At 37.0% G+C, this 11,348-nt stretch overlaps 1 protein-coding gene across 1 annotated transcript; it reads left to right on the forward strand.

Annotated features, from left to right (window-relative positions):
• Positions 1-611: 611 nt before the first annotated feature.
• Positions 612-3,257, forward strand: LOC131641977 (uncharacterized). Its single transcript, XM_058912264.1, has 4 exons — positions 612-1,075; positions 1,439-1,626; positions 1,825-2,273; positions 2,442-3,257. The coding sequence occupies exons 1-4, from the start codon at positions 612-614 to the stop codon at positions 3,255-3,257; spliced, it is 1,917 nt and encodes a 638-aa protein (XP_058768247.1).
• The last annotated feature ends 8,091 nt before the right edge of the window (positions 3,258-11,348 follow it).

An 11,348-nucleotide genomic window follows, 5' to 3' on the forward strand; every position in this document is an offset into this window, starting at 1 on the left:
AGAAATATATTTCAAGTCTTGTTCTACAACATTTTATCAAGTAGTGGATAAATGCTAGAGATAGATTTATTTGCCACTTTTCTATTTGTATCAATCAATCAAGCTTAATGTATTGATAGTTAGAGTGAGAGATCATCTAAAGATTAATACATTAACTTTCACAACCTTGTTTAGACATAAACATTGTTGAGAGGATACTAGAACATTTTCATTGCTATTGAAGTTATGCATTAGTTGTTAAAGTCACATAGAAGATAGGAATAGTGAAACCAAAACCAATCTTGTCAATCTTTTATTATTGAAACAAGTTTTATTCTATTGTCTTATAATTGTCTTAATTAGAACAAATAGCTTTTCAAAACAAAACAACTTTGTTATCTTTCGAACTTAAAATAATAGTAACTATAGAACGGCGGTAATATCACCCAATCTCTGTGGATACGATTTAAAAATATTTGCCTTGAATATACTATTCAACAAATTGGCGCCGTTGCCGGGGATTGGCGTTTGATATTGCAAGCATTGCAATAGTTCATTGTTTTAAGTTTTGTTACTTTATTAATATTGCTTTTTCGTTTCACTTGGTTTGCTAGTTTTGTAGATTCTTGTGTATGCGAGAAAAGGCTTCCGAAGAGCAATTTCATTTCGATCCCGAAATTGAGAGAACACTCCGAAAGCTCAATAGCAAGACACGAAGAAGAAGGAAGTTAGCCCAAGAGAAGCGACAAAGAGAAGAGGCATCTACTTCTTCTAACAATCACATTGAAGAAGTAGTTGTAGAGACTTTTGAAGGAGACATGGCGGGTGTTGTTCCAACCGAAATGTCCGCCAATAGTCCAAGACGCACCGCCCAATTCGCACGCAATGCTCAAGGTGGAGCAAATACGGAGATGAAGACCGGAATCCTCCAACTTGTTTATGCAAATCCATTCACCGGAATGGATCATGAGGATCCTTTCGCACATCTCACCAAATTTTACGAGATTGCAGGTTCAACGGGAGTTGATGCGGCGAATGAAGAATCATTGTTCAAGAGGCTATTTCCACATTCATTAATTGGGAAAGCTAAAGAATGGTATCTTGATCAATTACCAAATGTGATGACGGATTGGAATCTATTGGAAGAAAAATTTTTAGAACGATATTTTCCTCAATCCCGATTCATGGAGGCCAAAACGGCAATCGCGGTTTTCAATCAAGGAAGCAACGAGTCCTTAAATGATGCTTGGGAAAGATTCAAATCCATGCTTAGAAAATGCAAGGGTCATGGTTTTGATGATCTCACACAAATTCACATCTTCCGCAATGGACTTCAACCGGTGCACAAGACACTTTTGGATGCTACCGCGGGTGGCTCTCTAATGTCAAAAAGCGCGGAGGATGCAATAATGATAATCGATCGTATGGCGCTCAATGATCTCCAAACTCAACATGATAGGAGTCCATCACAAAGGAAGCCGTGTGTTCTTGAATTAAACACTAATGATGCCATCCTTGCTCAAAACAAGATTCTCTCTCAACAAGTTGAGTTACTCACCAAGCAAATGTCAAAGCTCCCACAACAAATGAAGGAAATTCATGGGATGCAAATGACTTCTCACGTAGCAAGTTGTGAACTTTGTCAAGGTGACCATCCGACCGGGTTTTGTCCTCCTCCCGAGGGTGAAGAAGTGAATTATGTCAACAATCAAAATCAAGGTTATCAAAGGCAGCCTCCACCTCACAACAATCCTTACCAAAGAAATAACCAAGGATTTCAACCTTCAAGATTCAACAATCAACACTATCAACATCAAAATCCTTATCAAAATTCAAACCCTCAAGGTCAAGGTCAACAATCTCAAGGTGGAAGCTCAAAGTTGGAAGACACTCTTACACAATTCATGCAAGCATCCATGGCTAATCAAAGGAGTAATGAAGCGGCCATAAAGAGTTTAGAAAATCAAGTGGGTCAACTTGCAAAGCAATTGTCCGAGCAACAACCGGGAGCATCCTTTCCCGCCAACACCCAAACCAATCCAAAGGAGCATTGCAAAGCCATTTTTACAAGAAGTGGGAAGGAGGTGAATAGTGGCGTAAATGAAGAGGTTATAGTGGAAGATGAGGAGGAAATAATAGTTGAAGATGAAGAGGAGGAAGTGACAGTTGAAAATGAGGGAGAAAAGAGTGAGGAGAAAGTGGAGGAAGAATTAGTTGAAAAAGAGCGGAAAGAAAAAGAAGGAAGAGAGAAAAATGACAAAAAAGTGAATAGGAATAAAAAGAGAAATGAGAATGTGAGCACAATTCCTCTCCAACATCTACCTTACCCGCATGTGCAGTCAAGGAAGGAAGACGCAAGGCGCTACGCTCGATTTATGGATATATTTAAACAACTTCACATAAATATTCCATTTTCCGAAGCATTGGAGCAAATGCCCAAGTATGCAAAATTCATGAAGAAGATGCTCACAAAGAAAAAGAAGTACACGGATGAAGAGACGGTTGTGCTTGATGCTCATTGTAGTGCAATTATTCAAAAAACTCCCCCAAGAAAGGAAGCCGATCCGGGACGAGTCATTTTACCGATCACCATTGGAGGTAACTACATTAGTAATGGTTTGGTTGATTTGGGGTCTAGCATCAATTTAATACCTTTATCCGTTGTCAAGAGATTGGGGAACATTGAGATGAAACACACCAGGATAACTTTACAACTAGCTGATAAGTCTATCATTTCACCATATGGAGTTGTACAAGACATGCTGGTAAAGGTGGACAAATTTTTGTTCCCGGTTGATTTTGTGGTAGTCGACATGGAGGAGGATCGTGATGTGCCATTAATACTTGGAAGACCATTCATGAAGACCACCCGAATGATGATTGATATCGATGATGGGATTATGAAAGTAAGGGTGCAAGATAAAGAGGTAATTTTTACTCTTTTTGAGTCTATGAAGCCTCATAAGGATGAACATGACAACTTTCGAATCGATGATGAAAAAGGAGAAATCATTAAGGTGGCAAATCAAATTCACAAGGACGAGGAGAAGGCAAATCATGAGGGAAAGACTTATCACAAAAACATTGAAGTTGGACAAATGGTGCTTGTGTGCAATTCAAGACACAAGGTGTTTCCTAGTAAGTTAAAGTCAAAGTGGTCGGGGCCATTTGTGGTGAAAGAGGTGCGAAATGATGGAGCCATTGTGGTGGAGGACCCTAAAACACAAGAAAGCTGGACTGTAAAGGAACAAAGACTCAAAGGCTACCACGATGGATAAGCAAGCCGCGATGGTGTGTCATTTCGCTCGTCAAGCCTTGGTGCACCATCAAACCGTCGAGCTCGAACGACGTTAAACAAAGCGCTTGTTGGGAGGCAACCCAACGTCGTAAGTAAATTCTATTATGCTTTTTGATTTTTGTTTTCAGATTTATTTAGTAACTATTTTTGAAAGGAAGTGGAAGTTAAGTGTAAAAATTGGCATTTTTCAAAAATTTCTCCTGTTTGCCCCGCAAACAGGTGTTTGCCCCGCAAACAGAGCACAAACAGTGAGTAAGCCAATTTTACAAAGAAAATTTCTCCTGTTTGCCCCGCAAACAGGTGTTTGCCCCGCAAACAGGTCTGCCAATTTTGAAAAAGAAATTTTCATCAGTGATTGCCCCGCAAACACTGTTTGCCCCGCAAACAGAGCACAAACAGTGAGTAAGCCAATTTTACAAAGAAAATTTTTCTTGTTTGCCCCGCGAACAGGTGTTTGCCCCGCAAACACTTCAGTAAAAAAAAAATATTTCCACTTTCAAAAAAAAAAAAAAAACAAAACAAAATTTAGCTTTTAATTTAACCTAGTTTTTTTTATTTTTATCTTTTATTTTTACTTATCTCCTCTCACTCTACCGCTCTCGTCCTCACTAAACTCATCTCCCATTCTAATACCCTATCTTCACCCACATTCCTTGGAAGCGGAGTATGATGCTTATGCAAATTGGCCTGTGGGCAGGCCACTTTTCATGGGGGGTGCAGGAGGCAGTGGTACCGGAAATGAGGATGACACGATGGAAGATGTGATCGGGACAATTGGTGGATGTGATCGGGACAGTTGGTGGTGGTGATGAAGAAGAGGATTGAAGTAGTGTTGCAACACTTTTGTATTTTGATTTTTATTTAGTCTGAATTCTGTTTTATTTTTATTTATTTACTGTTGCACTTTTCGGTTTTTAATTTGTGTACTTTATGGTGGCTCTCGTTTCACCATTTGAACCATTTAAAAATTGCATTTTTATTATTGTAGTTTAATTGTGTGTTTGGGTGGAAAGTGATTAACCTAACTTTTTCAAAGTGTTTTGTTTAATTGTTCTTTTGCAAAGGAATCTTGAGGAACCATTGGGCACGGACAAGAGTTGATTTGGTTAACACTTCGAGTGGCAATGATGAGAATCGGTATCAAGGAAAATTAAGGTACACTTTATCGCTCTCTAGACTTAACATGGTTAGTTGATGGTGTGTGCAAATTACTTAGCATAAATTCCTCGAGTCACATGTCATTTTTGAATCAAAATTTAGAACTTAACCAATTGTGAGGAAACTTTCCATTGTACACTAAATGCGGGATACCGGAATTTATTTCAACTCATTTTTATCATGCTAAACCATGCATTATTCTTGTTTGTGAAAAGTGTGAAAGTGATAGAGGCATTGTTTGAATTTGAGAAAAACCACTTGACCAAAAAAGCTAAATCAATTAACCTTGTGAGGAGTGATTCTTAGTCAACCCCTTTGAGCTCATTAGGATTCATGTGATTATTGAAAATATTTTGTATGTGAATCCTAATTTTTTGTTCTTTCATTAAAACCTTCACCGCAATGGTTGCAATTTTGCCTTGTGCCTATGTCTATGTAGGGAGCATTGTTGTATCTAATATGGTTTGAATCCTAAAGTTGGGGAGAGTTGATTGAAAAACAAATGAAAAGTGGTACTTAGGAGTTTTGTGGTAATAAGAAAAGAACAACACATTTTGAAATTATGGGGCAAGAAAAAGAAAAAAATCGTTCCCGTTATGTGTTGTTGAAAAATAATGAAAAAAAAAAAGAAAAAGAAAAAGAAAAGAAAGAAAAGGGGATTCAAACAAGTGTTGTTGTTAAGTGAATTGATAGGAATGCTCCCTTAGGATAAGCCTTTTTGTTTAAATTCCCTCTAATAAAATCCTTTCTTTGTAACCCAAGCCACACTACAACCTATAAAAGCCCCCTTGATTCTCATTTTGCACATAATTTTTGAAATTGTTATGGTGAACGCATGATTTGAGTTGTTGTTGATTTAAATGCCCGAATGAGTGAAAGTAAACCCTCTTGTATTCATAATTACTATGATGTGTGTGTAGGTTTGATTCAATTTTGACATGTCTCTTTTGGAATTTCTTGATAATAATTTGCACCTTGCCATCATTCTTTCTCATGCTTTGTTTTAGCATTGTGGTGAGTGTACTTTGGAAAGACTTATACTTTTGAGCCACTTGAGTGTTCGATTACCTTGCCATCATTCTCTTGTGCATTGCTCTTGCTACTCTTGTGAATTTTTGTTTAGGGACAAACAAAATGGTAAGTTGGGGAGAGTTGTTAGGGACCAAATAGTACTAATTTTCATATATTGTTTTTGGTCTCTTTAACCACTTTTCATTCAATAATCACACTTTTATTCGTACAATTTAATAACTTTGCAATTTTGTTAAGTTTTAGTTCATTTGAATTGTTATTTCACATGTTTGTTAGTTTTGTAGTGCTTTAATTAGGTTTGAAGCTCATGGAAGCAAAGAGGAATTACTTGAAGACTTGGAATAGCAAAAGAAGTGCTGATGAAGCCTGTTTGCCCCGCAAACATCCTTTGCCCCGCCAACTGATTGATGCTGAACAAGTCCCATTTTGAAGTGAAACTGATGTGGCAAAAGATTCCCTGTTTGCCCCGCAAACAGTGCGCTGCAGAATTTGTTCTTTTATTTGGTTGCCACTTGTCATGAGAAAGGGTTTATCTTTTAAAGATTAAAAGTTAGTACGAATTAGGGGTTATTTAGGGAGATAAAAAGGGGAAATAGAACATTCTATTCAATTGTACACCACACATTGAGATTAGGGTTTTGGAGAGAAAAGTTTGCACCTTTGTGAGAGATTGATGCTTAGAGCTTCTTCTTCATTCCTCTTGTTGTCAACCATGGTGATGAGTAGCTAAATCCCACTTTGGCAAGATTGGAGGTAGTAGCTATTCTTGTTAACTATGTTTTTCCTCTAACACTTTTGTATGAACTTCATTAGTATTGAAATGGATGAATGTTGTTGTTTTGTATTTCATATTTAGATTTGATTTATGATTGAGAAATATATTTCAAGTCTTGTTCTACAACATTTTATCAAGTAGTGGATAAATGCTAGAGATAGATTTATTTGCCACTTTTCTATTTGTATCAATCAATCAAGCTTAATGTATTGATAGTTAGAGTGAGAGATCATCTAAAGATTAATACATTAACTTTCACAACCTTGTTTAGACATAAACATTGTTGAGAGGATACTAGAACATTTTCATTGCTATTGAAGTTATGCATTAGTTGTTAAAGTCACATAGAAGATAGGAATAGTGAAACCAAAACCAATCTTGTCAATCTTTTATTATTGAAACAAGTTTTATTCTATTGTCTTATAATTGTCTTAATTAGAACAAATAGCTTTTCAAAACAAAACAACTTTGTTATCTTTCGAACTTAAAATAATAGTAACTATAGAACGGCGGTAATATCACCCAATCTCTGTGGATACGATTTAAAAATATTTGCCTTGAATATACTATTCAACACTTTCTACATGTTCAAAAGTAACGTCTCCTTTCTCTACATGATCTCGTAGAAAGTGATGCCTTATTTCAATATGTTTGGTACGTGAGTGTAAGACAGGGTTTTTACTCAAGTTTATGGCGCTTGTGTTGTCGCACATGATAGGTATGTGATCAAGCTTAATACCAAAGTCAAGAAGTTGTTGCTTGAGCCATAATATTTGTGCACAGCAGCTTCCAGCAGCTACATATTCTGCCTCAGCAGTGGATAATGCAACCGATACTTGTTTCTTACTATGCCAACTTATTAATGAGTTTGAGAATAGATGACACGTTCCACTAGTGCTTTTTCTATCGGATTTGCAGCCAGCAAAATCTGAATCGGAGAATCCTACCAAATGACACTCATTTCCTTTTGGATACCATAGGCCATATGTAGTAGTTCCACGTAAGTATCGCAGAATTCTTTTGACAGCTTTCAAGTGAGATTCTTTTGGACAAGATTGATATCTTGCACACATACATACACTAAACATAATGTCTGGTCTTGAGGCAGTAAGATACAATAGTGAACCTATCATACCTCGGTATAATTTCACGTCAACCTCTTTACCTTTCTCATCTTTGTCTAGATTTGTATTTGTTGCCATAGGTGTGTCAATTTCCTTTGCTTCACTCATTCCAAATCTTTTGAGCAGCTCCGTACAATATTTAGTTTGATTCACAAACGTTCCATGACTGAGTTGCTTGATTTGTAGGCCAAGGAAGAAATTTAGCTCACCCATGAGACTCATCTCAAATTCACTCTGCATAAGCTTAGAAAAGTCTTTGACAAGTTTTGCATTAGTGGACCCAAATATAATATCATCTACATAAATTTGGACTAAGAGAATATCCTTATCTTTTCTTTTAATAAAGAGAGTAGTATCAACTTTACCTCTAGAGTACCCTTGACTAAGGAGAAATTTGCTCAAACGTTCGTACCAAGCCCGAGGGGCTTGTTTAAGACCGTATAGAGCACGTTTCAGCTTATAAACATGAGTTGGATACATGTAATTCTCAAAGCCGGGTGGCTGAGCAACATAGACTTCTTCATTTATATAGCCATTTAGAGAGGCACTCTTAACATCCATTTGGAATAGTTTGAAGTCTTTAGAACAAGCATAAGCAAGTAAGAGGCGAATAGCTTCGAGACGAGCTACAGGAGCGTATGTCTCTTCATAATCAATACCTTCCTCTTGATTGTAACCTTGGGCAACTAATCTAGCTTTGTTTCTAGTAATAACACCGTTTTCATCAAGTTTGTTACGAAAAACCCATCTAGTGCCTATTACTTGATGATCTCCCGGATGAGGGACTAAGTCCCAAACATCATTCCGTTTAAATTGGTTTAATTCTTCTTGCATGGCCATTAGCCAATGCTCATCAAGTAATGCATCCTTAGCGTTTTTCGGCTCAACTTGTGAAACAAAAGCAAAATGATGGAGAAGTTACTTATCTTTGAGCGTGTTGTAACGCCCCTTGAGATGTCTCCTATTATATTGTCAATTGGATGGTCTTTCACGTTTGTCCAGGCCTTGGGAAGTTCTTCATTGTTTGAGATGCTTTCTTTTTCATTTTCATTGTGAGACTCATCTTTCTCTCTCTCAGCATCTTTCTTTACAATACTTTCATCCTCATCTTCCTTATCCTTGACAATGTCTTCAGTGAATGGACCTGCACCATTAAATGAAAGACCTTTCTCGACATATTTTGCATAAGATTCATCAAAAGAAACGTGTACTGACTCTTCTACTATAAGTAATCTCTTATTATATATTCGATATGCTTTGCTAGATTGTGAGTAACCAAGGAATATGCCCTCATCAGCTTTAGCATCGAATTTGCCAAGATTATCCTTACCATTGTTCAAAACAAAACACTTGCAACCGAATACATGGAGATGAGATACATTTGGTTTTCTACCTTTTAGTAATTCATATGGAGTTTTGTTCAGTATAGGACGTATTGTTATCCTATTCAAAACATAACATGCTGTACTAATCGCGTCAGCCCAGAAATACTTTGGTAGATTACCCTCATTCAGCATTGTTCTTGCCAGCTCCTCTAGAACTCGATTTTTACGTTCAACTACTCCGTTTTGTTGAGGTGTTCTAGGAGCTGAAAAGTTATGCTCAATTCCATGTTTATCACAGTATTTTTCAAAAAGAATGTTTTCAAACTCTCCACCGTGATCACTTCGAATTGCAACTATTTTGTTGTTCATTTTGTTTTGACATAATCTTGCAAATTGTGTAAAAGCTGGAAAAGTTTGATCCTTACTAGGTAAAAAAATTGTCCAACAAAATCTCGAGTAATCATCGACAATGACAAAACCATAGGTGTTTCCACCTATGCTTTTAGTCCTTGAAGGGCCAAAGAGATCCATGTGAAGTAGTTCAAGAGGGCGTGATGTTGAAACCACGTTCTTTGATTTAAAAGAGATTTTTGTTTGCTTTCCCTTTTGACAAGCATCACATAGATGATCTTTTGAAAACTTCATTTTGGGTAAGCCGATTACTAAATCTTTTGAGACAACTTTATTTAGTAAGTCAAAATTTATGTGGGCGAGACGTCTATGCCAAAGCCATGAGTCATCGCCTAGAGCAACTAGACATTTGGTACTAGACTTAGATACCTCATCCAGGTTTAACATGTAGATGTTGTTTATTCTTAAGCCCTTAAACATAATGTCTCTTTTCTTAGTATGTTCTATTGTGCATCCAGAATTTGTAAACATTACTTTAAAATCTTTGTCGCACAATTGACTTATACTTAAAAGATTATGTTTAAGACCTTCTACTAGCAGCACATCAGTTATAGTAGTGGTAGAAGGGTTACCTACACTTCCTTTACCAAGTATGGCTCCCCGATTGTTATCTCCATAGGTGACATACCCCTTTTTCTTTGCTTGAAACTCAACGAAAAGAGATAGGTCTCCAGTCATGTGTCTTGAACATCCGCTATCAAGGAACCACAACCTTTCGGCAATGTCAAGACACTTTTCCTGCAAGATTAATTTAAAGAGGGAGGTCCCCAATTTTCATTGGGTCCTTGGTAGTGAGTACACAATTTGTTGCACTTAGGCAACCATTGAAATACTCCTTTAGGAACTAAAATTCTCCTAAATTTGCATTTTTCAATGGTATGTCCCTTTTTGCAACAATAATGACAGGTAATATGATGAGAATATGGAGTTTTGCTAGTTGATACTTTTGGTACAAAAGTGTATTTACTATATAAAGGAGTATACGATCTTTTGAACTTGTTTGGATCAACCGCAAAAGTCACTTTTGGTTGTAGAGCCTTGTCTAACTTGGCTTTTAGATCTCTCACTTCTTTTTGCCAAATGTGACATGTCTCACAACCAAACCATGATGTAGGATCTATTTCAACTTTGTCCTTTTGAATGTCTAGCATAGATTGTTTTAAAGCTTCCATATCCCTTTCGGTTTTCTCAACTTTTGATTCAAGATATGAAAATATTTTCTTATTTGAGGCCAAAAGTTTGAAAGCTTTAATTGCATCTCTATGTAATTCTTCAAAAGCAAGTTTTAGTTGAGAATGAGATACCTTATCTACGAGTTCAGGTTTAAGATGACTTACAGCTTTCTTTTTCTTGTTTTGATGAGCCATGAAACATAGGTTTGCTGATTCTTCTTCATCGCTTGATGAGCTTTCACTAGATGAATCACTTTCCCATGCTATGTAAGCTCTTTTAGATTTGTTATGACCTTTGCTTTGGTTCTTCTCCTTTTCTTTCTTAAGGTATGGACAATCCGGTTTGTAGTGACCGGCTTTCCCACAATTGAAGCAAAGACCTTTGATCTTTCCTTTGTTGTCGTCATCTTGTTTGAACATGTTTGATTGCTTTCTATAGTTGATCAATCCTTTGTCGGAATGTTTTGCTCCATTTTTCTTTAGATATTTGTTGTATCTTCGCACAAACAGTCCCATTTCCTCATCATCGGAGTCTTCGTCATCACTTGTGTCACTATCCTTTGGCTCTCGTTTTGAGGTCTTGGAGCTCGAAGCTTTTAGAGCTATTGACTTCTTCTCTACCTCTTTCTCCATGTTCTTTTCTTTCTTTGTCCTCTTCTCATGCATGTCAAGGCATTTAAGATGCTGTTCATGTTCCTCTAGTTTACCAAAGAGAGTGGTAATGTCTAAAGTGTTGAGATCATTTGCTTCCTTAATTGCTGTAACTTTGGGTTGCCATTCCCTGTTCAAACACCTTAAGATTTTGTTAGTAGCAACTGCATTGGAAACAGGTCTATCAAGAGAATTTAATCGATTTTTCAGGTGAACGAATCTTTTCTGCATGCTTTCGATGGTTTCACCATCTTCCATGTGGAAAAGTTCGAACTCTTGAGTTAACGTATTGATCCTAGCTAGTTTGACATCATCCGTTCCCTCGTGGGCAACTTGCAATGTGTCCCACATAGCTTTAGCTGATCTACAATGGGAAACGCGATAGTATTCATCAACTCCTAGAGCTGAGATTAGAATGTTTCT

The sequence above is a fragment of the Vicia villosa genome, unplaced genomic scaffold (assembly GCF_029867415.1).
Source record: "Vicia villosa cultivar HV-30 ecotype Madison, WI unplaced genomic scaffold, Vvil1.0 ctg.004338F_1_1, whole genome shotgun sequence".
NCBI lineage: Eukaryota > Viridiplantae > Streptophyta > Magnoliopsida > Fabales > Fabaceae > Vicia > Vicia villosa.